The sequence below is a fragment of the Cyprinodon variegatus genome, unplaced genomic scaffold, assembly GCF_000732505.1.
Source record: "Cyprinodon variegatus isolate N-32 unplaced genomic scaffold, C_variegatus-1.0 Scaffold92, whole genome shotgun sequence".
Classification (NCBI taxonomy): domain Eukaryota; kingdom Metazoa; phylum Chordata; class Actinopteri; order Cyprinodontiformes; family Cyprinodontidae; genus Cyprinodon; species Cyprinodon variegatus.
In genome coordinates, this window is record NW_015150545.1 from 442,332 (window position 1) to 468,125 (window position 25,794).

Consider the following 25,794-nt stretch of genomic DNA (forward strand, 5'->3'; position numbering starts at 1 on the left):
TTACTTTTCTGAACTTTTTTTTTTAAATCTAAGCGAGTGTCTGGTTGCCTCCAATTAAAGGCTGTTTTATGATGGCTTTTTTTAGCAATATTGTCAGTCTTCAACTCTGTGCTGCGAGGCCTTACATTTGGTTTATAGCAAGCAAACCAAACAGAATTATATGAAATGGTGCTACTATGTCAATTAGTGATGCTGAACTTTTCTGGTTATGATATTGGAAAAACGTCTATTTTCTTTCATTTATTGTACAGTAAGAGCTCTTTCCCATATGATGTCCAGGAGGCAACTCATTGGTACACCCTCATCTGTGTTATGATTGCTACTCATATGTTGTCAGGCCCATGAAAGGAATGATTCAGGACTAAACTGAAACAAAAATTAGGAGGTGTCTACAATGTGTAATTTTTATGCCATGTATATTGCTCTAAGGGACAGTCTAGTAAAATGAAATGTGAGACAGCTCTAGAGACCTTTTTGTCACTTTAAATCACCCAAACCTTAAATATAGTAATCACCATGATAAGTGTTCCCAAAATAAACCTTGTTTTCTTTATCTACTTAATGCCTTCTCTGACTAGGGAAGTCCTCTAATTTTATAGCTTGTTTGCTCAGTTTGGCAACAGTGAAAAGGAAAAAACACAGATAATATTTAATTTTAGCAGTGTCTTAAACCCTCTGTTTTTCATTCTAATCTGTCTTCATCACATTTCTCCTCTAAACTCTGTTTTCTTCTGTTTGTCTCATTCTGCAGGATCATTCATCAATCCAATTATTCAGGCAACGTGAGACGGACAGGCATGGAACGGAACAGAACCATGCCTGAAGAAGTATTTTGGATTGCCTCTAATCAGAATTACCACTAACCTGGATCTCATACCAAGGATCAGCCCTCTCCCCCCATCACCCCTTTTTTTCCCTTCGTACCTTCTACCAGGTGTCTATTGAAGACTTCACCTGATTTTGGTGTTATATCTTGTGATGGTTTACCCTCCTCACTACTGGTCTGAACTGACAGAACAGACTAGAAGCAAGTGGCTGAGCACTTTGACTCCAGCCATGTATAACCTTCCACTATCTCTAGATAGAAAGAGTCGACAGGCTTTGTTATGCAGTACAAGGCCCTTTAGATTCATGACGGACTGCTGCCTGATGTCTGTGCTGGGCCTGATCTTTTTCTTCAGTCTGGCCTCATGCCAGAGAATGGATCCCTCTAAGCACCCCATAGTCAGCACCAACTATGGCAAACTCAGAGGTGTCAAGAAGGACTTGAACAATGAGATTTTAGGCCCTGTGGAGCAGTACCTTGGAGTGCCCTACGCCACGGCGCCCATTGGAGACAGGAGGTTTCAGCCTCCAGAAGCCCCAGGATCCTGGCAGGAGATCCGCAACGCCACCCAATTTGCTCCAGTTTGTCCTCAGAATGTCCACGGGGTGCTACCAGAGATAATGCTTCCAGTTTGGTTCACGGATAACCTGGACGTGGCAGCGGGATACATACAGAACCAGAGTGAGGACTGCCTCTACCTCAACATCTATGTGCCGACAGAGGATGGTAAGTTAACCTCTTTATTTTAAGGGTTGGTTGATATGGAAAATTGTCTTTGTGTAGGTGATAGTTATGACTATATTTTTACTTTTACTAAGCGATTTCCCAGTGGTTTTTGTGCCTATTCCTCTCAAGCCATCCAAGCTTAAAAGGTTCTTGCAAACATGGAAAATGCATTTTCACCATCAGCCTTTTGGTAGAGAAAGCAGACCTCTCTTTTTTGGTCTTCTTTATGTTTGAGATTTGTTTCTGGAAGATGTAATGACAATGAGACAATCATTTTCAGGCTAAGATCATTTAAAGGTATACAGTTAACATCTACATCATGCCTTCAAGTAGCAGTCGATTTTTAAGGCAAAAAACCCCGCCATTACTTCTTTTTTAACAAGTTCATTCAAGAGATGTCTTCAATCTTCTTTTTCTATGAATCTTTGATCAGCGAAGAAATTCCTGTAAATGCAAAGACTCGCATGTTGTTTTAGTTTGATTATAATATGACTGTGCTAAAAGCAGATTTTTAAAAAAAATGCAAGGATAGAGCATTCTCCATTTGGCTAATGAATGTCTTGTTATTTTTCTTAACATTTTCTATTTCTTATGAGCTTTAAGTTATGCATATGAGGTTAGAAAGCAGCAGTGTCTGGACCAGGGTTGTTATACTTTACTGAAACCAACAAAAAAACAGCAGCCAAGATGCAATAAAAATCTTGGTTAACTGAAGTTAATGAGAACTGTAATTAAAAGGGAAAAACTGAGCATACTGTAACCAAGACAGTACTGTGTGTTTATACAACATTTAAAAATTGTATTTGAATGATTATCCATGTTTTTTATAAGCCCTGCATACTGATGCGAAATCTTATTTTTGCTGGGCTTTTTTTTCCTCAGGACTCATTTAAAGTCAGCTTTAATTGAGCCAGTTTTTGAAAATATTTTTGTGTCTATATGTACAACTTCATAAATGCCGTATTTTTTCATACTCTTTTTCCATACCTTTTTGAATTTTGTGCGTTGAAATTAACTGATCAAAACTAAAAACTAGACTAACTGAATTTAATGAAAAAATGGTTACAAAAAAAGAACTAAACTATAATGGAAAAAAGAAAGTTCTGAACACAGTTTGCTTAAAACTTGAGCAACTCAATAGTGTTACAATAAACAGCACACTCCACTCAAATGACACTGCTACACAATCTGCAAACATATGTGTGTTAGGCCACCAGTGAGTCTAATAATTGAAACTACTAGAGCTACTGTATAGCAATCAGAGCTTCATGGTTGATTTCAGTTCTTTGGTTTTACACAGCTTTAAGTTATTATACCTGTTTTTTTTAAAATAATTTTTATTGTTTTTTAAAGCTATGCAAAAACATATACATTTTTTCTCCTATTCATGGCACGAGCAGTCATTATGCAAAGGCTGAAGACAGTGGTGCTGTATGAGAGAAATTATAGCACCTGCTATAAGTTTAACACAATAAAAATAAAAAGAAATTATATTTTCATCTTTTTCTGAAAGAGCTTTGGTTTGGAGTTTTTATTCACCAGTAAAATATTGTTTTTCAGAGTTTTTTTTTGCTACTTGTCCATCCAAAACTAAGAGAGCAGAACTTTATTAAGAGGTCACTTTTCACCGTAAGTGCATTTGTAGGTGTGTCTCTAAAGAAAAGTTTTTGTTTTTTAATGTTCTATATAAAATAGCTTAATTAGCTTAATTTAGGTACTTTTACATTGTTTTGTTTTTAACTTTCACTTTTTTTGACTGTTTTTCTGATCAAATGGTGAGTAGATGGTGTTAGCTGAAATAATAAATATAATAACATTAATTGAATGATTGCTGAAATACTAATATCAACTGAATTATTTTAGTAATAAGTAATTTTTCCATTTATTTTGAACAAATGGCTTTTATTTATTGAGCATCTTTTTTAAGTCAGGAGACGCAAAAGTGCTTTATGCTACATTCAGTCATTCGCCCATTCACACACTGATGGTGTCAAGCTACAATGCAGCCACAGCTGCCGAGGGGGCACAGTGACAGGAACCACCGGGCCCTCCAACCTTTATCAGTGGGTAATGCAGGGGAAATTTCTTGCCAGAGAACACAACAACTGAGACAGAAGGAGCTTTGAACTGGCAACCCTGCCATTTCCGGGTTGAACTCCTGCAACCTACACCACTCTGGCTCCAATCTTTGGATTAAAGCTTTTTATTTTTACTGTAATATCTTGAAATATTGATCATTTTGCATTATTTTCTAATCTTACAATATTCTTAAACTGGCCTTTGCTGTAACGGGAAAAATGTAGGCTACAGTTTCGCAATCTGACCTGAAATGACAATTTATTATGTTGTTTAGAAAGCAGCTTAGTTTTAAAACCTTCAGTTTTTTTCATTAAAGCTGCAAACACATAAAAATACATTTTGGAAAAAAAATATTTTTGTTTGTTTTTGAGGATCTTAGATATAGATTAATTGTTTTTTCCTCAATTTGGTATTTTTCTCCTATTAAAGCAAGACACTCAAGTCCTTCTTCTAATCGGTTTATATGTTTTACTTTGACACTACATTCTACATGCAAATCAGAAAGAAGATGACCAGTTAGCAGATCGTATTACACATTGTGAGTTAGACAGCGAGGTGTTTCAGTCTTAATTTCCCTAATCCAATTCCAGGAAAGAACTCATAGAATTATCTTGTTCAGTAGCTGCTTTGTTAGGGGCACCAATTGGCAAACAAAACATACCATAGAAGATATTCTTTTTTTTTTACCTTAACCTGTAGTTATTTATATTGATCTTGCATTTTCAAACAAGTATGTCATTTTTAAGCCTAATATCTATATATCATTATTGTTATTTTAGGGTGTCCTGATCAGAGTTGTATAGACTCAAGTAACAGACACATTATATGGAAAACATTGATTTAATCAATAACAAAAAAAAAAACATTAAAAGCACTATATTTGTAATATGCAAGCTATGATAAGCACTTTCTAAAATCTGAATTGGATTTTGTCTCACTGGCCTCTGCAGTGCTCTGGTGATTTATGAGGACAAATGTTTGATACTTGACTTTTCTCTCACTTTTTGTGTGTCATGAATCCTCTTCAGTCCATGCTGTGGACATTTTATTTGCTGTGGCACAGCTACCTGTGAGAGCAATAAGATAGAAAAAATATTTCCATCTCTTGGATAGATCTGATAGGAAGCCTCTGAGCTTGCATCAGCCCCCTGCCTCAGAGCACAGGATGTTTGATAACTTGTTGAAAATTTGATGTTCTTTTTTTCTTTATCTTCTATGTAAGCTTCACAAAATCTTTTTTTCAAAGGTATTTTTAGTCTATACTTGTTCTGCTTGTAGATTTGACTTGCAGAACATGTAGAGTTTGACCTCTGAGTCAATTTCTCAAAGGGAATATATATTCTGTATCCTGTATACTGAATTAGAGAAGCGGTGGTGTAGTTAAAAAAAAAAGGATTCTGGATACCTCAACCTTTTCAGTGAGTCACAATCTCTGTATTCACCTCTGTGTATGAAACGTTTGCCCTGCAAGCAAAGCACCATGTTCAGTCATACACTAACTCTGCACAACACCATGAACACACCACCCCCCATGGGGAAATATGGTATTTGCCCTGTTATGCTGTGGAGCAGGAACAGGGAAACCCCTCAGTGGTAAGATGGGTGTAGCTACAGTAAATACAGGGATGTCCCTCAAAGAAAAAAAAGTCATTTTGAGGCTTTAACAAACTTGTGGAAGGGGTAGGGGTTTGTCTTTAGGCTAAAAAAAGTCAACCCTGAAGAGGATTCCAGTGCCAGAAAGTAATAGTGTAGAATTAAACTATTTGATGATGTATGAGTCTGTTAAACCCTAATAATACCTGCCTGTTGTGGGTCAGAACTAATGTTTTCCTAAGTAGTTTGTCTAATTTGGACAGTTCCTCTGTCAGGATAAAAAGACATCTTCATTATGTAGGAGGCAAAGTGTGGGAATGGAATGATAATAGTGTCCTTGATCTAAGAACATAGTGTAATATTTTGATAAGGCTGGAGCCATGGATGTCTCCTCATTAAAAACATGTATGGTGTAATGATGTGAGGATCTGGCATACTGGAGTTTTAAAAAAAAGGATTCTCTGAAGGTGAGTCGTGGCCACTTCATGAGATGTGAGCCTGATTGCTAAGCAGCTGCCTTCTGTGACCAGCTTCTCTGGTCCAAATAAAATTCCTACTTCTGTCAAAATCTGTTGTCATTACTCACGGTTACTTAATACATATAGATTATGAAGTGTTATTTAAAGAGTGTGATGAGTCCAGTAACAGCTCAGTAAAATCTAATAAAGAATCTGAGGTAAGGCTGAGATTGCTTCAAAGGGGGATGAGTACTGTATATAGGCAAGGCACTATGGCTGTGTCAGAATGTCCACCCGAACCACTATATAAGGCACTATATTGTGGTCATACCATTTTAGATGAGCGTCTGAATGTCAGTGGATGAAAAACTAGTGGAATCGAAATTTCCCACAATGCACCTTGAAAAGTAGTAAACATCCACGGTCACCAGACAAGCTGAAATATCCCGGAATGCTTTGCAAGGAAAGCCCTCCTTGCAAAGCATTATGGGATTTGGTGTCACGCTGTGCCAATACGCTGTTGCTACCCAACAGCGGTGACAAATAAAGATGGCGCAGGCCGAGTCATGTGACCAACAGAGAGTGAAAAGTAGTGATCATCTGTCTAAACGGTCAGTTAACTGAGTTCACTATGAATTCCACTATACAGTAGTAGCCATTTAAAAATTCCTCACTTTCCTTGATGGGCTATTGGCTGGTCAAGATCAATCTTGGTACTAAAATGTTCTTTCTGTCTTGATTTGTGGACATTAAGATCTAAAGAGAAGCATTATCTCCAGGTCAGACCCTATAATTCAGTGAAATAGTGGAGTCAGAGTAAAAAAAATTATGCAAGACGGTACCTTTCCAGTGGCTGGAGGTTGGAGGGGATTTCGCTGGCAGTTGGAGGGAAGTGGGATGACTGTCGTTTGACTGGGAAGGGTCATTTTGAATGGCCGCTGCTGTATAGTCCCCTTGCTATATAGTGACTGAGAGATTTAGGGGTTAGGGTGGAAATTCGGACAAAGCCTATGTGTTGGCTCACTAACAGCAAAAGCCATCCCTGGACTTTTGTCAAGATAAAAAACCATTCCTCCCAATACAGTTTATTTTATTCCTTAAGTGTCTCTGTTAATAAATTTTTATTTCCACTCCTAAAATTCCCTTTTTTCCCTTTTTTATGCTTCTGTCATTTGACAGCTCTGGTATTCTTACACCTCCTCCCCTTCACACTACATTTTGAGCCCTCAACACCTCGTCAAGGCCACCTTCAGCGTCTGGGTCTAAAACAGCATACAGTGCTATACATCACATCAGTTCTTCCCCCTAGTTTCCAGAAAGGCTGTGAAAATGTAAATGTCAGACGCAGAAGTATATACGGTACATACTGTTCTAGCAACTTGTTTACACATTCTGCTGTTAGTCAAAATGTCACACAGATGTAAAACTGATTCTGGAAATTAACATGAAACATTTTTTTTTCGTTTTCTTTAATCATTCTCACTTGTGCCAGAAATAATTATTAGTAAAGGTGTGTAGGTTAATCTCTTTGTATTTCAACCATTTTTTCCTTTTCCATTCCTCCCACACTTGTTCTGAATATTTCATTTGCTGTTCCTGTCGAGAAGAGGACATTGAGACTTTGGTACATTCGAAAAAGAAACAAAAATAACAACAGTTTTTTGGCCCGTAGTGAAACTGAGCTTGTCACATAGCATGACAGATATAGTTTGAGAATGTTCCAGTTTCTATTGCTGCGTTCTTCAATCTCTCCTAGCCTCTAGAGGCTTCGTTGTTGTATCCTTCTTTTTTAGGGCACCCTTTAGACAGAATCCTTAAACACCTCCTCCATTTTTAAGTGGATTAATCCTGCTGAATTACTTCTTAATGCTACCATCAGTGCAAAAAGGAAAAAAGTGGGATACTGACATAAATGTATGTTTGCTCATAGATAAATACATTCCGTGCCATTTGATAATTACTCATGATTCTGTAATTTATGCTTATGTGTTTAGCATGTTGCAAAAAAGCCATGAGTTACTGTGTTTTCATTAATGCCATCCCACTCATGAACTAATGTGTTGATTATAACAGTAACAAATAAAAATAAATACAAGGCTATACTTCTTTTAGTATAGGTTTTGTCATTAGAGGGTTTGATTCATTACTGCATATTTTTTCTAGTAAATGACTTCCATTATTACAGTATTAATGACCAGAATTCATGATCACTTTCCTGCCCACAGATGTTTAGCCCGATTGAAAAATGCATTATTGAGACTCCAGAAGGGTCTGATTAAAAGGGAAGTGAAGCAGACGAAAGCAGCATTTTACCTGCAGTCAATGTGAACAATGTTTTTCAGATTCTTTATGATTCTTAGAATCATAATGATGCTTTCTTAAAGGAGTCAGGCTAACACCCTCTCAGAGTAAAGCCATCAGCTAATTAGAATCAGCCTGTTCAAGAGGGAATTTCCATCATATACAATATAAATTTAAAACCCACTTAGCAGGTTGATGATTTATTTCCAAAGATCTTTAAAGCTCCTCATCTTATCAGCTGTTGTATAAATGTATGTGGAGCTTATCTGAACCACAGATTCCTGTTGATGCATTTTTTCATGCTGGCTACTTTATTATACCCATATATTTAAATTAGTAGTGTCTGTCGTGTCCTTGCTTCCATATTCATGTCTTATTTGTTTATAAATTTACACTTAGTCAACCAAGAGTGTTTTCAGATTACTATTGCATAAAGATTAATGGTGGGAAGCAATTTAAACTTTTAATCAAGATAATTACAGGGTCTGTAATTAATGAATCACATTTTAATAAAAAAAAAAAAACATATCAGGAAAAAAAATACATTTCAATTAAAAAACCTTTATCCTCTTCAACTATTGAATAAATGATTATATGCATATGCATATCTATTTGTGATTATTTCATTTTAAGCATGCTTTAATATTTAATCCAAATGTAGAAGGTCAGCTTACGCAGCTTTTTTTTCCAAACCATTTCTTATTCTTAAAGGCAGGAAAGAGTATTCTGTGGTGGAAGATATGTTCAACAGCTGTTTGTGCTGTGTTTTTTTTTAATCGTGCACATGTGTCAGTGCCTCCTCCTTTGCAAAAGCTCTATACGCTGGAAACGCCTCTGCTGGCAATTTTGTACAAATGCTACCAACAGGGAAAGCAGGCCGTATATCCTTTGTTCTTCAACATATCACGTTGAAGAAACTTCAAGTACCTTTTTCTTAATTTGTTGTGCAGAACGGTATTGTTGTGCAGAACGGTATTGGGGTTAAATTTTAGGTGTCAGGTTGGGCGGTGGCTTTGAGGACCCAAATGCAAAGATGCAAAGGCACAGAGGAGTTTGGAGGATTTAATAAAAGTCCATAGGGGACAGAGGCTAAAATACTAAAAAACAAACAAAAACCTATAAACATGAGGGGAAATACTTGAGGGAAGCAAGAGACTAGAAAGCAACAAAACATTAATAACACAAGAAACCAGCACTGAGTGAAGGCTCTGCTGCTCTTTTAAGCCCAGGACTCTGATGAGAAAGATTATCTTCACCTGTTTAGGCTACCCAGGTTCTCCACAAAGATCCTCTCTGGCAAGGATGCATAACTCGCACTCACTCACACACAGGAACCCTGACATTAGCTACACAGGCTTACATCTTACTTTATTTTGAAATCAGTTAAGACTCGATCCAACTGTTTTAATGAGAGTGGACTGAAAACGCATCGCTTTTACAAAAGATCTACTTCCAGATTATCTAAAAAAAAAAGAAGCAAAAAACTAAATGTATTGTACAAAATGTGTTCCTCCGAGCAGTATGCTGTGAGAAAATCAGCTCAACTTCTAGCAGTTGGTGATTAACTCCTTGGAGACCATTCTTTGTGTGCCCAGTAGGTTCCTGACTCCATGACAGCAAACAAATCGCCTCCTCTGCTGATTGTTCCCAGGTTTAAACTGGTTTTTCAGCCTGTGGGAAAGAGGTATAAGAGAAGCCGCATACTAGTGGAACTGTTATTCGTCTCCAGTTGTTGAATTATAACTCTGCATGTCCCTAATTATTATTATGGTTTTGACTTGTCCTTTGCTAGAGTCTGACCAGTAGTTGTGCCACTCTAGTCTGAGTTTAGTTTAGACTTTGACCTGATTTTGAATCATTTCTTGCTTGATTCTGAATAATAGTTAGCTCACCTGCACCCATGTGCTGCTTGAGTCTACAGATGGTGGTTTTTGGGCTAATTCTCAGTTATTATTAGCTTTAGCAGTTGCTGCACTCTACTGGAGCTGGATATTAGGTCGACTCCAACTATCTATGAAATTGTGGCTGACATGTTGTCATTCTGACACTAAATGTTTGCTCAAATCTAATTAGCTATTAAACTAAAACAAACTAGACTTTTGCTAGATGTTAGTTGACTTCCTAATTGGAGGTTTGCATCCCAGCAGTCCTCTATGGCTCGTTTCTAGCTTGTTCGTGACAAGTTATTAATTTAAAACTGAATTATTTTTTTGTTTAATCTAAATTCATTCTTCTTCATTCTGAATTTGTATTAGCTTTATCTAAATTTTCCATTTGGACATAATTGTTACCCTAATGTATGGTGTCTATAAACGTCTTTGAAGTTCATCTTTTAAGAATGTATTCAGTTCCAAATATTGTATATGGGCCCCAAAACAACTGTCATCATTTAGGTTTAAATAGATTTAAAGGTAGTGATGAATGTTATACGTTGCTAGGAGCAATCAACCTGCTGCGATGTGTGATGTATTCTGTTCTGCGTTTAATGTTATTTTTCCTACCCTGTAGATACGCTGTCATTTATTGTACATAACACTCCTTGTAACCTTTCCCCCTACATATATTATGTTTTACCACCTGAAGCTAGTGATGGATGGTCGTGCATTTTTACTAGCTGAAGCAAGAAAATTACCTTCCGAGTTCAACTATTATGTGCGGTGTTAATTATTACCCATCTTGTTTCATTTCCCCATGGTTCCATAATATTATGTTTTAGGCCCAAGGGTAACTGGTGGGGTTCTCTCACCAAACAGAGGGACACTGGGGTCTCCATCGGTTCCCTTGGAGACAATATCCCATAAATCATAGAAAGAGGTTTTCGTGTGGCTCCTGTGGAGTCACGCTGAATCGATAGACGAGGCAGGAAAAAGGAAGGACTGCCACCGCCCCCAGGCTCACAGAAAAAGCCATGCTTCTCTCAGCAGTCAGCAGCATTAACACGGAGCAAGCTTTGACGGTGAAGCTGAGCATGGTGTAAATGCGTAAATGATAGCCTGTATGAACAATTCTTTATTTGGCAGCTATCAATAAAGCTCCTCATCTTTATTTATTCAGCTCTTTTATCGCCTTGAGGAAATATAAAGATAAAAAAATGTTGGTGTTTTTTTTTAGAATATCTGAAGGCATTCCTGTTTCACCAGCTAATTTCTACACATCTCTATGAGCAGCCTCAAAGTCTTGAACTACTTTACCACCTTTTTAACCAACCTAATCTGTGGCAAGCTAAGGTTTTATACCAATAAACTGCTACAAATTGCCTTTAAGATCTTCTTTCTGTTCAATTTGTCCCCTCAAGTGGGAGCTGCATCGGTTTTGCCAGAAAACCCTTTGAGATTTGAACTGCTAACCTCAGCGTTGTCAGTGATGTGCTTCCTTGGCTGAGCTGCAGGGTGCGAGCATAGAGCCCCATAAATTATTCTGTCCAATACTTCATCTATCTTCATGCATCAAGCTCAAACTCCCTAGTCTCCCCATCTTGCAATATTTCAGTTTTCTGAGGAGATTCATCAAGAGAAGTTCAATACTAATGCAATAATGCTCACAGCGTCCATGGGGCCATGCTGCAGCGTTGTCAAAAGGGCCAGAGTTGAATAAAAACAAAGAGATAAATAATAGAAAGAGAGAGAGGGATGCCAGCAAGCACCAGTGGAAATATGATATACATTCTTTTTAATGTCAGAGAAATCCTTGATTATTCTCTACTAGTGCTTTCTTTTATATCAGCACTCTCTCCAGACACCCTCAGTTGATACGTGTCAAGGTGCAAAGATAGGAGAAAGGCAAGGAAATATAGATCATACATCTTTCTTCAGCCAGAATACAACTCGCCAGAATGAACAATCGCTAGAACATGCAGCTCATGCATCCTTCATCACATATCCTACAGTTTTCATTAGTTGAGACTGCGAGTGAAACGCAAACTTCAGGATTTTATAAAATGGTGTAGGATATGCCAAGAAGCCAAGTCTAATTGAAGTTAGGGTTCTGAAGATTAGGTTGGAGATCAATATTCAACTCTTATGAAATATTGTGGAGTTCAACTTACATTTTTGCACCATCAAAAGAATCTATTTTCTTTTTCTCTTCTGATATTTTGCTCATTCACATGGTAGGATGAGGCAGAACACTTCAGAAAACACCATCTCTGCTGTTTGTCTTCCCATTCATTCCTTTCTGTTCATTTGGGGGAAAAACACACCTCAAAGAAATTATGCTGTTTATTATTACTTCTGGAAATTTGCTTTGTTATTCAGTTGTGTTTTAGTCTTTTTTTTTCGTATATCAAAGTAGACAAAAAATGTGTTGAGACTAGTTTACACAAAATCAAGAGGTTAAAAATTTCTTGACATTTATCTTCTGCAGATAGTGCTGAATGTTCATGTTGGGGCGACTCAAAAAGCTTTAACAGGCCTACTGTGACTGTGGGAATAATTTCAGTTGATATCACTAATTCACCAACAAAATTGTCTTAAAGCTCAATTTTATCCAGTTAAATAGAAAGATTCATAAGAGCATGTTTTTCAATCTGATCAGTCAAGTTCAGAAACTTTCCACAGGAACAAGCCTTCACTAGAAACTAGTTCAGCATCAGCTCATAGGATTTTGTCTTTCTTTCATTTGCAAATGGTTTATTGAAAAAAGTACCAACCACTAAAAGAAGATACAAACTAGCATTTGTTTCAAACATATAGTTAAGAATTTGTATTCATTGATTGTTTTTACAAAATTAAAGCCAGCTTTTTAGGAATAATTTGCTCACTGGAAAATATAACTTTCTATTTATTCCTAATCTTTGGAATTTATTGTCTCAATTTTTTTTTTATCTCAAAATGATTCCAAAAAAGGAAAAGTTTTTCTACACCAATATATATTTCAGTAATCCTACAAAATTGTTCAAAAGCTATAGTAATGCTCAGACCTTTTATGTTCACTTTGTATTTATTGCAGTGAGTTAAATTAAGTGCTCCAAGGAAGAAATAAAAAAAGATTTACCTTATAATGCCATCACATTTCATAAATATAAAGGTTAAGTGGTGATTAAAGACAAAGCTAACTTTGTTTTTACAAATATCACTTACACTATTTCACTTATTAGTACCAACCTCTACCAACTGACCAAGATTTTTCCTTTATTTGGACATACAGGATGTCAAAAAGACAGAAATAAAACAGCCAAACCATCATGGTTTTGCACTTTTCGGTTTTGTTTAAGTTTTGTTTTTAATTTTTCATTGGTTTCATTTCCATTTTATGTCATTCTAGCTGTTTCTGTATTTGAGCAATATGAGGTGTATTTCTTGCTTACTATGTGTTGCCCCCTTGTGTCAGTTTCCTTCCCCTAGCTACCTTCTCTAGAACCTTCTGTCCACACCTGCTCCCAATCAGTTGATTGCCCCATTCTTTGTTCTCTTTGGCATTTATACTCCTCCTCTTCAGTTACTGTTTGCTGGTTTCTCTTCATTCATTCACTTATACCCTCCTTGACCTTTGTGTTCCCCTTTGCTCTGGTTCCTGTGCTCTATAATTAGTTATTTCTGGATTTAAGCTTCTGTTCCCACCATTTGTCATTAAATCTGCAAGAATCCAGCTCAGCTTCCGTCTCTGCATTCGGGTCATCTGGAAACTTTCACAGAACCTGACACAAACATTGCTGTGGTCAAAAAATTGATTGCTAAGAGAAATAAGAAACAAAGAGCTGATGGAAATTGTAGTTTATGTTAAGACCATGAGTAAAAGAGAAATGTTGAGGAAAAATGTTTCTTCCCTTTAATGTTTGCATCGAGAGTTTAGATACTTTTTTCAATTAAATGGCTAAAGAATACTAGCTACATTTGGAGAAATAAAATCTCTAAATTCAGGTTTCTTTAGAAGTCTTTTTTCAAAGCCTTAAAGTTTTAGGGGAGGTGTTGAACAGGACTTCAGCTCAAGAGGAAAGAGGCTGAGGTTGTAAACAAACTTCATAAACTATGAAGAAACATTTCTGCGCAGTTAACAAAAAAGGCCTGGAATGTTTTTGTTAATGCACTTTAATCTTTAACAAACTATAAATATTTCATTTATTAGAGAGACACATCTTTTATCCATGCAGGATAACATTTCCCTCCTACTCATATAAATGTCTCAAAAAACAAAAATCAAAGCAAAGTAAGCATCTGAGAACTGCTATGGAAGTGGCTATCTATTCTTTCTGAATGGAGGGAATACATTAAAATCTATCACCCATGATATATCAGGTAAAATAAAAATAAATCTCGCTAAAAATAACTTACAGTTACCTGCTGGTTTGACCTCTGTTAAGAATAACAGCCCTCTGCGACAGCGTTCATCAGTGTGGGCTAGCAAATAAACTAGCCGTAACTGGACTAATTGCTTGATTACGCTGCACTATTTCTACCAACGCCAAAATAAACTTCCCTTATATAAATTACCATTCCAGCAGAAAGCCTGCAGCCTCTGTGTTCATTGTGAATCCCTGCTACTGTAAGTCATAAATTGTCTACACCTGGTAAAAGCTTCACTGTTGTAAGCTGGTGAAAATTCACAGTATTCAGGTCTTTGGCTACGTTCACACTGCAGCCTAAAGTCTGAATTTTTGGCCCATATGCGACTTGGATCTGATCTTTTCATGACAGTCTGAATAAGACAGATCTGATTTTTTCCAATGCGACCCAGGCCACTTGGATATGTGGTCCTGAATCCGATACGAATCTGATCTTTTCAAATGTGACCTTTGTCTTAACGGCCAGGTCGCATTCATCCAACCTGTACGCCATTAATACCCGACAGTGTTCACTTACCTGCCTCTTGCTACGCAAAAGCGGCAAGAAAAAGAACAACCATGGCAGATGACGATGCAAAGAGCAATATTTATGTTTAACCATATTGAAAAGATTTAGTTTTTATGGTTGGAAAAGATTGTAGATGCGCGCCGGCACTACCATCCATGTTTACTTCCGTAAATACAGAGCATGCTGGCCTGTGACATCATTACATCCTCTACTGCGCATGCGGGACACTTTGTTGCATGACTGCAGTTCACACAGGAGATCACATACAAGTCGCATATATTTGGAAATATGAACGGCAATGCAAACAAAATTGGATTTCGCAAAAAAATCTGGATTGAGCATGAAGGCCTGCAGTGTGAACGTAGCCATAGTCATTCCAAAAAAGTTAAAAAAAAGAATCCACTGGACCTAAAACTTGGAAACAAAGTCCATTGGATTTCGTTTTTAACTTTGTTGAATTGGTTTCACTGATGTAGAAAATTTCTTTTCTCCTGGTTATTATTGTTTTGTTGATTAATTTTTCTTGCCTCTTGTTTGAAGAAGAGTATAGAATTATCCATCCAATTATCTCTAGAGGAGTTATTTAAATGGTTTCAAAGGCACAGTGGACCCGCCCTCTCCACTTAAAAAAAATGCACATGCACAACCCTGTACCTGCACCCCAGAGGGAATGTTTTTTAAACGTGAGTGGCAATTTCACATCTTCTTCTATTTTGAAAATTTTATTTTGAATGTATTAAATTATTCTCTTTAACAAACAAACAATAGTTTAATAAGCACCACAATGCTAAATAATCATCAGTTAAATTATGCAACTCCATCAAAACAATTAACTTAATTGTATGTTTTCTGCAGAATGATTCACAAGGGGCAATATTCATAAAAAACAGACGGACTGCTGAGACTCAAATGAGATACATGTAGAGCTTCTCCTTCACATCAGCTACATTCTATAAAATCAAACCTTTGTTGAATTAATGGTTGTGAATAGCTTAGCCTGAACATAGACATTAGTGATTCTGTTTGAGCTCAGGACAGTCCAAACTTCTTCTTTTTCAGACAATAGAACAGGAGGTTTGTCAGATTTTCCAGCATCGGTCCTCATTATTCTTGCATGTCTGACATGAGCCCCGGTCTTACATCTAGAATACTGACCTGAATTGAGCAGAAATATCAAATGTGGCATTAAAACATAAAGGTAAAAGGTGTTGAATTGTAAAATATGAGAAATTCTAAAATATTTGGTCTCTCTCGTCTGGCCCTGGCTCTGAGTTTCTTTTGTTGGGTTTTACCTGGATTACATTTTTAATGATGTAAAATAAATAATATTTCTTTTACACTTTTTATTTCATTGCTCAGATAATCAGTATATAACATTCCCTAGATAATAGGGTGTGAAATACTTTTATCATCACCAAACCCAGAGTTGCAAAAAAAGTAGCTAATGTGACTTAATTAAAGAGTTTTTTTTTTTTATCAGAAAATAAGAAGTTTAGTTATTGGCAAAATTTAATTTCTAGGGAAATGTTATATTATAGCCATGTCCCACCATTTGGTAAATCATAATATTTTAAAGATTATTCAGAACCAGTATTAGATATTTTGTACTGTTATAACAAGGATGGGTCACAATCTTAATTTATGTAAAAAACAGAGTGACAGGAATGGCGATTTTATTTGATGAATTTGTGATGTTGATTAGTAATTTAAACATTATTGCTTCAGTTGCATCTGAAGATTTTTAGAAGCGACAGTGATCACACTGGGAAAGAAAAAACTGACGAGGGAGTGATGCAGGAACTCTTTCAGGAGAAATATCTAGGGTCTGTTTTTGGCAGCTACCAGTTCCTGTGTATTCCTGGCGAGCTGTGCATGAAAGGCCTAGTGCATTCTGCTCTCTAAATAAAGGAATTAGCAGCAGCTATATTCATATCCTTCATGATAAAAAGAGGTGGGGAGAATGAAGAGAATTTCAGGTTGCAATAAAAATGTTGATCTTTTTTATTTTAGTGTCCTGCATCACATGACCACAACAATCTCTGTCTCATTTCCGTTCATTCATGCCTGTCCTCCCTCCTTCCCTCCCTCCTTAAGCATCTCTGGCTTCTCTCTACATTCATTTCTCGTATGAGTGTCCCTCACATCCCCTCTGGTTTCCTTAAAGATTCCCAGTCACCTCCATATGCTTTGGATGAGCAGTGAAGGCAGAAATAGGATCCAGCACCACATAGTCTATTTTAAATGATCTTTTTAGCCTTAGGGAATTGGGCTGACTTTAACAGTGCTTAGATAATAAGCTCCCAGGCTTTGGCTGCCCATGTTCTTCTGGCTCGGCTTCTGTGGCGCAATCTGGGATATCATCTTATTTAACACTGGGACTGATGAGGTGCATCTAATGGGATTTGATGAAGGCTGATACAGCCTGTCCTATCAATTAAACATCCCATTTAAGAACTAGCACACACTGGCAGATCGTGCTGCAGACTAGAGGGAACCATTTACCTGCTGGCTAGTATTTGACAGGCCTGTTAAAAAGTAAACATCAACAAAATAATATATCTTTATCTTAGAGTCAAGCAAATACTCAGGTGATACAAGTTGCTTGTGACACAACGCAAACAAGAGACTACGGCATTTAAGATATGCTATGTATCTATTTTATTATTGTTACTAACACAAAAAATAACTTATCTGTTCAAAAGTGATAATTACTAACAGTTATAATAAAGAGAGGCTTTTAAACTTTGTAAAAGGCATGACAGAGAGAGATGGCAATCAGCATGGGGAAACCGTGCTTTAATACAACTCTAATTGTCACTTTCAATCGACCTTGCATGAGTTTAAAACAAGCTTTGTTTTTTTTTCTAAAATTTGATATAACAAGAATATCTAAGCTGAGAATTGATTTGAGAAAACTATCAACCCTCCGGCTAAAGCATCCCAGATATCCTTCTGGGATTCAGTTTTATACTCTTTTGAAAACCATTGAGAAATGAACAGGATTGCAGCATATACAACTTAATACAAGTTCAATGCCCAGAAACTTAAAACTTTTAACTGTAAAACATTGTATTACAACACAATATAAAGGCAACAATTAGCGTTTATTAAACCAAGGTTTTCCTCATGGTGATTGCCATATATAGAAACTATGTGACCCTAGTTCTGGTTCTTCTGTAAAGATTTAGGGACATCTTAGAAATTATTAAGTTGGATTTATAACTTATCAAATGAGTTGATTATTTAGTTGGACAAATTATTCCGCCTTGGTGGATACAAGAAATATCTAACTACAGCATTTCAAATAATTATTAGCAGCCCTGATGAATATGTTTACAAGGGCTGTGATAAATAGTTGCTTTGCTTTAAAATTAGCAGTGGCTCCCTTACAATCCTTCTTCATTGTGCATAGTAGCAAACTTTAAGCTGTTTGGTTCGGCGCTGAGATACAGAAAAGTTTAGCTTAGTAACTGTGTTTCTTGTAGTCATTTAAGGACTTACATGCTTTAGCACCCATCTGGGTTACTAAAAGGGCATCTTTTCTTTTCATACTGATTGTGAAAGAAGGGCAAACAGAATTAGCCTCTGTGTCACATCATAACTATACCTTAGGAAACAGAAGTGCAGGATTTTTAGCTGGAAGTCCCAAGACTATTTAATCAACTAAGTAAAAGTAAAAATCGCTTCTTATACATTCAGTTTGGCTTTATTTATTTTAATTTTTAGAAAACTTAATTATTTGACTAAAAACAGAGTATATATGTATTTAAAGCTTTTTAGATATTTATAAATTTGGTGCAAATAATTGGGAAGGTTTTGTTCCTGCAATATTTACTCCCACAAAGACTGGATCCTAATTTCAGTGAGCTTTAACATTGTTCAAGATTGTTAACCAATGAAAAGAGGGCATTAGCTTCTTTATTTTTTTCATTGTTAATACTGCATTTAGTATAAAGCTACACAATATGAGCAGAACATCTATTTGTAAAAATATAATTCAATGTGAAATTAGAACTATTTTAAAAGTTAAACCACTAAGTCCATCTAATCATGCTGTATATATTCGTGAGGTGTATAGATATATACTTTTCAGTGGCCTAAAATTTACTTTTGCGGTTTTTATATTGTTATTGGTGTTGCCATGCCATTTCTGAAATGTAAACAGTCAATTTTTCCAGCATTTAAAGTAGTCAGGGGTTGTAAACCTTTTTTTTTTTTACTAATTTAAAACATTTGTCCAGTAAGATGAGTTATCTTATTGCTTTGTTGTTCTGTTCTAGCTTAGTTCAGTTAGATTTAAATAATGAAGGACATGCATAAAATGTCAATACATTTTTCTCACCTGTATCATTAGTCATTCAGTATTTTTTGTTTTGTTTTCCTCACAAGTCAGCTATTTCAGAACAGCATGGATAGAGGTATGTTAGCAAAGGCAGCACTGCAGGGAAGACTTTCAGCAAAGCTGTTAAACAGGAATATTCTTGAAAAAAGTAAAATTTATACATTATGTATGTATCTATGAGCTAAGAAGAGGTTAAAACACCTGCACTGCAAATATGAAAGGATAATAATCATGTTTAATGCAGTATATTAAGTGAACCTATTAGAACAAAGACTTTTTAATTGTTTCATGTTTTATAATTCATTCAAAGCTGTGTTTTCTACCTGAAACCTGAAGCAGATCTTTTTCTCAGTTATTTAAGTAAACTACAGTGGTAAAATTATTAAAGGATCAAAGAGCCCAGCTGCCTTGGGGGCAGAACAAAAATTTAAACTAAGCTGTCAGGGGATATCAGGGCTAAGGGTTCACCTTAAGGCTGACTTTTTTTAAGGTCTACATGCTTGCAAACATACGTTCAAACACGTATTCTCTATTCCAGATAAAAAAAATGGGCTGACAGGCAGTAGTCATCATTATACAGTACAAGTCATGTCTTCTTTTTCTCACATTTTTTTTTCTCCCTCTCATCCTCCAAACTCTCTCTTGCTCCCACATAAATAATACAGCCCATCGCTTTCAATGCAGCTCAAAGGGCCATCTCTTCAGGGCTTCTGAGGATGAGGTGGCCAGAAGCAATGCATGCAAATTACTCTTCCTACATACACATGCACATTCGCACACAAAGAGCTCCCTCTGCATGATCCTGCTGCTCAGTGAGTCTCCTGCAACTCCGAATGGAAGGTGCTCGAGGAATGATAGAGGAACCGGGAGGATTTAAAGAAAGAAGTGGTGAGGGAATTGATAGAGGTTATGCAGAGGTAAAAAAAAAAAAACATTTCTGTTTATTTGTTTGTGGAGGAGACAGTCGATGCATCTTTGTAACTCAGTTCAACATAAATTTGCAAACTGTCTCTGACTCCTACAAAAGAAAAGTTTTACATATAAACAAATATTTACATCCATTTTTCATATTTATATGTAGGAGTATATGTCTTCATTTTCTCCTGCCATGTATGCTTGTATTTAATGGGATGTTTGACACAATTAGGGTTCCAATTGGAAATGTGCATTTCTGTATGTGGAGATGGATTTCACATTCAGATAGCCAAACTAAAAGCTGAGTGTGTTGTGAAGTCAGTCTAGCAGTTTACATAACATTTGGCCACAGCATGCACAGCTCATTCATAGCTATGACTGAATCTTCAGCACCATGGACAGCGCAACAGTCCAACACCAAGACTGAAGACACTTCGCATCTTCTGCTCCACATTGCCTGTGGGTGTTGTGATTTATACTTTAACAGCTATACACGCTGCACAATTAGAGATGTGAAGTCAGTGTAATGTGGTGTAGTGTCTGTCACTACTCAATCTGTTACTGGTGTACTCTCAGATGGTGACTTTCTGCACACAGCTTGTTATAAATCATTTAGTCCTCTGCACTTAGAGATTCTCCTTAACAAATAGGATTATTATAAGGTTTTTGAATACAAACCTAAACTATTTATGTTAAGACTGGCAAAAAAAAGACCAAAACAGAAGAAAATAAAACACAATCTTTAAATTTGTATCTTAATCCAGAGCAAAACACCCTCTGTTGTTGTTTCTCTTTGTTTTGCATAACAAAATAAAGGAAATCAAATGGAATTTTTATAATATATTGGTCCTTTATCTTAATTGATTAAATTATAACTTATTTAATTCCATTTACTTTTTACTTGTTTTTTTTATCATTTGGGGAAATTTCTTGTTTTGTTTATTAACGTTCATTTAATTTTTTTTTATTGGTAGAGTTTAATTCATTTCAATTTTAGCCAATTTGGTTTAACTTATTTAATGGAGCTTATCTGTTCTGTTTATCAAGTTACATGGTTTTACTGAGCAATCCACCCAGTTTATATTGAACTAATATAAAATATTTAACTATAATATATTTGTAATTAGTTTATGTGAAATACCATTTAGTATTTTATTACCATATTGTTACCTTGTTGTATATATTTTCTACAGTTTTCATTTAATACTTTTTGGGAATAAATATTCACTTCTTCTCCACTCACTAGTTTACATTTGTATTCTTTGCAGTCCACAAAGCCTATCACTTTTTTTTTTTTAGCTGCAGGTTAAGTCTTTAGGTAACAACATAGGTTATACTGTTAGTGTTTTAGTTTGATGTAGCTTAGTGAGATAAAGTGGCCTCAGAAAGAGGGAGAGAAAGAGATGGCAATTGAACTGTCCTAACACATTAGAATAACGTATGTCCTATTACGCCACTGATGTCAGCTCTAGTTTATATCCCCAACGCCTCCTGTATTTTTCAAGTCGAACTGGGTTATTACTTCTCTTTTAAGATTTAAGGGGACAAATTCATATTACTGAAAGTAGCCATTGGCAGATTTAAAAGTGAAGTTCTAGTTATGAAATTAGTCGTGGAGATGGAAACAAATAAAGAGATAAAAAGATTAGAGTAAATTTTAAGCCATAAAATGAAATCATGCCTACATAAACAACCGTGTCTCTTTTCTGGTTCTCTGACCTAAGCTGCTCCCTTTACTTGTAAATATCCTTCAATTTTACTCTGCCTCCATCTTTTTAGTCATGTTGTACTGCTGTAGCCCTGGGCAAAATAAGCTGCAGTCTATCTGGGAAGCAAAGATGGGTCTGACTAAAGGTATGGGGAAAGATAACAGATATTCACCAAAACATTGAGACATTTTTTTAAAGTATAATGACCCCAGTCAAAGTCCAAAGCCAAATTAAAATCTAGAATCTGTTTCAAGATTTTAAAAAATGTCCATTCAGAGATGCTTCATCCAATCAAAAATAACTTTGTATTGTTTTGGAAATAAGGCTGGACCAGTTTTTTTCTCTCAGCTTTTTATTGGTAAAAGGGTTAGGGTAGAGATATAATTTAGAAGTATAGTGGAGGATGTTCTTTTTCCGAGTGGATCATCAAAGTAAGTGGTCCTCCTAATTGTTAATCATTCTGTTGATATGTTTACGTATTCCATCCTACATGCTCGTACCCATTTTCACTTACCATTGGTGGGTCTGACATATTGGAAAAATTGCAAATCTTCTTTTGGAAAGCAAGCTTGTATGAGCGATGCACACAGCAACTTTTAAACAGAGCGTGCACGAGGAGAAATGAGCTTGTGCATGCTCTCACACGCATTTAATAGGCAGTCTTAAGGGCGTTTTTTTTTTTTTTTTTGCAAAAATCCTCCATTATACCTTTATTGTGTTGAACATTTTAAATCCCTAAGTGTTTTTCTAACGTTTACCATAATAAATACCATAATGGACCATAATAAACTTTATTATGGTCCATCTTACACCATCCCACCTCATCAGGAGCATGCCTAGGCGTTGTAGGGGGGGGTCATACAGAAACATGGAGGTCAAACATAATACTGAGCCTGTTTTAATAACATTACATCAAAGTTGGATTAGCCTGTAAAGTTTTTTCCCATTTTAATTTTGTGTGTGACTCCGAATCCCATAAGTTTCCATTAATTATTTTTGTGTGATTTTAATATCAGCACATTCAACTTTTTACAGAACAAATGTGTGATTCCTTTATTTTTTAAGCAGTGTACTAACCTATTATATTTAAATAGAGGACAGACATTTGTGTTTGCTGAAATAGTCCAAGTAGAAACGAGAATTTTTTAGCATTACTCATGGTTGGAACTGGTGTCGGTAGGAAGCAGAGGTTGAAGCCCTCATGGCTTTATTTACTGTACAGTATAACAGAAACAGCCAAGAGCCTGAATGGCTCTTCAAACACAGATCGATTCCTTGTTGTTTTTTCACAGACAAAGGAGAAATAAAACAATACATCTGTAGAGATGAAATACTGATAGAAATGGCAACCAGATAGCTGTGGCTGATGCCATCTTGATTGCCAGACAAGACAACCCAGAATATTCTTGTATACCCTTCACCTCCCTCAACCTTTCCCTCAATGTCAGAGAACATGAGAACTCTTTGGCTTCAAAGGTTGGCTTAATAAGGAGTGTGTTCAGTTCAGCTCACATAACCGAAAATGAAAAACAACTCCTGTCTGCTACAGGAGGAGGTAAACAGCGGTGCTCTTAGGAAGAGCAGGGTGGTTACCGGGGGATATGAGAAGGAGGGAATAGAGTGGTGTAACTGGGAATTTCTGAAGTTTCTGCAGAGGCAGTGTGAAATATCTAACTTTTTTAAATAGCCATATACATTTCACCATTTATACTCATATTACAGTACCTGCATCACTTCTGTTTTTCACATCTTTTTTTTAAGCAGTCATTCTTTCAGCCAAAGCAGGATTCCTGTATTTTTTTCTAATTCTTTTTTTTTCTGACTTTGTCAGAACATTGTGTCTCCATAACAACACAATGTGTACTCTGCTTGAAAAATAATAATAATAAAATAAGTAACATGTAAAAGCGTCTGGCCAAAGAAAAACAACTGTGATGTAAATTATTAAAATGTTGAATGTTGGATCTGTCTACAAGTGGGTGAAAGCCATACATTCTGTAAAATATATAGTCCTGTGAAGTCCGTGAGATGTATGTACAACTGTGATATAGTGTATGTCTTTCTGAATTAATTGTGTAAGGTTCACACTGTTCTACTGCTTTAGGGTTGGGCATGGGGTAACTTTGCTGTGACATCTCCATCTTGTTTTATTTTGTATTAAAAATCCTTTTTTTTATCTTATTTATATTTTCAAAGCACCTTACCAATTGAAAATAAAAACCAGTTGCCAAAATATATATATATTAACTAAATTAACAGAAAAATATTTGGGCCTCTGTCATAGGTCATCACTTAACCTTATAAGAATAAATCTTCATATTGGTTATAAAGCTGATAATAGGTCTTTTATCGGCATGCATCTAAAATCGCCATTATTTTCATGCTACTAGACTCTGCATCAGTTAAAAGTTTCTGTAACTCATTAGATACATTTATATAGGTCGGTTGTTTTCATACCTTTTATTGCTTACCTTTCATCTTACCAGAAATAAAAGTTTGTATCACCTATAATCAGTTGTCTTCCCTATCAGACAGGTAGGAAAATTACATTTTCTCGATCATGTCAATTCCCTTTTTTTTTTTTGACTAAATGTACCCGCTATCAGACCTCTCTTAAAATGGTTCGGAACATCAACGTGACGCGCATGTGCAGGAGAATGTAAAGCAGTGTACAGAAGTGTTTACTGAAGTAATGGTATGCGACTGTCATTACAACTATTCAATAAGCTGTGTTAAAGAAAATAAAATAAAATAAAAAAACAATGAAAAGCTCAACAAAAGATGCCGGGGTTTCCGTGTTATTATTAAACTCTCTTCAGACTCTGGAAACCTTGGGATACATATAAAATTTAACACCACAATATGGTACCATTTTTGTGGAGTGAAAAGGTTTCTGATCTTTTTACCCCAACCTTTTGGGCTGTGAGGGATCGAGCCAGTCAAGCATGAGGACAGGGTGATGATTACCAAGAAAAATGGGATTTATTTACCCAAAGTAACTACAGGACCGTTAAAAGAGATCAAATGAAGAGACTCAAGGCAAAAAATATCAAGGTTAACCATAACAAAACCTCAAACTAACTGCACAAACAAAACTGACCTGATACACAGCAAAAAAAAGGGACTGAGATACTTGCCAATCAGACTGGACTGACACACTGAGGAGAACAGCTACACAAATTTAACAAAAATAACTACAGCTTCAGTATTTGATCAAATTAGATATAAAAAAGTTAACCAAATGTGTGCGCTATAATTGGAACAAATGTATTTTAATATTGTCAAAAAGAATATAAACAAACCAACATATTTATGCAGCCATGTGTTAAAACTTAAAGAGAAAAAGTGGTTTTGTGTGGGGCAACCGACCATGTGATTACAACATGGGCCATTCAGACTAACATTAAAAATTCTGATAAGAATCTCTTACAGACAAAAGATTGGATTTGGGTGACATTTGCCTGTTGTGTGAACATAGCCTTTGTGACTGTTTGCTAAAAGATCCAGTTTAAAATTGGTTCTACTATGTATACTTTACAAGGTTTGTTATTTTATCACAGCAGAAAACCATCCCTTGTGGGTCAGAGACTTTTTTAATCCTAACGATTCATAGGTCAAAGTAAAGTGGGAGAACAACAATGACAAACATGAAAGGAAAACGTGTTGCTTTAGAATGAACATCACTATACAACCAAAGTCTAAAGAGAAACGTTGAAACAATCTTTTTTACAAATTTGCAGATTTTATGGAGGGTTCAGAGCCTGGTTCCTCAGTTCCAGTCCTCAAGGTCTGATGTTCTCTGTTTTGTTGACATGTCTGTGCTCCAACTCATTAAAATAATCGTACATTAGCAGGACTTAGGAGAACCTGAATGCATGAGGGGTTAAGCAGAGACACGTCTAGAGTGTGTCTCAATTTAGGGGCTGCATACTTCAAAGGACTTCGCCCAGGTAAACAGAGTCCTTCGAAGACTTCAAAAACAACGTAGGCCGTAAGTGATAAAGTGAGGATAGGAACAGTCTAACCATCACCAGCCGTATTATTGACATTTTTATCA

General features: G+C 36.1%; 1 protein-coding gene across 1 annotated transcript in view; it reads left to right on the forward strand.

Moving 5' to 3' along the window:
- The first annotated feature begins 757 nt into the window (after window positions 1-757).
- The window catches only part of nlgn2 (neuroligin 2), a 172,038-nt gene continuing 147,001 nt past the window's right edge, over window positions 758-25,794 (forward strand). The window contains exon 1 of the mRNA XM_015373798.1: window positions 758-1,552. Coding sequence (XP_015229284.1) covers window positions 979-1,552 — 574 coding nt within the window. The 5' untranslated portion in view covers window positions 758-978. The remainder of the gene's footprint in view (window positions 1,553-25,794) is intronic.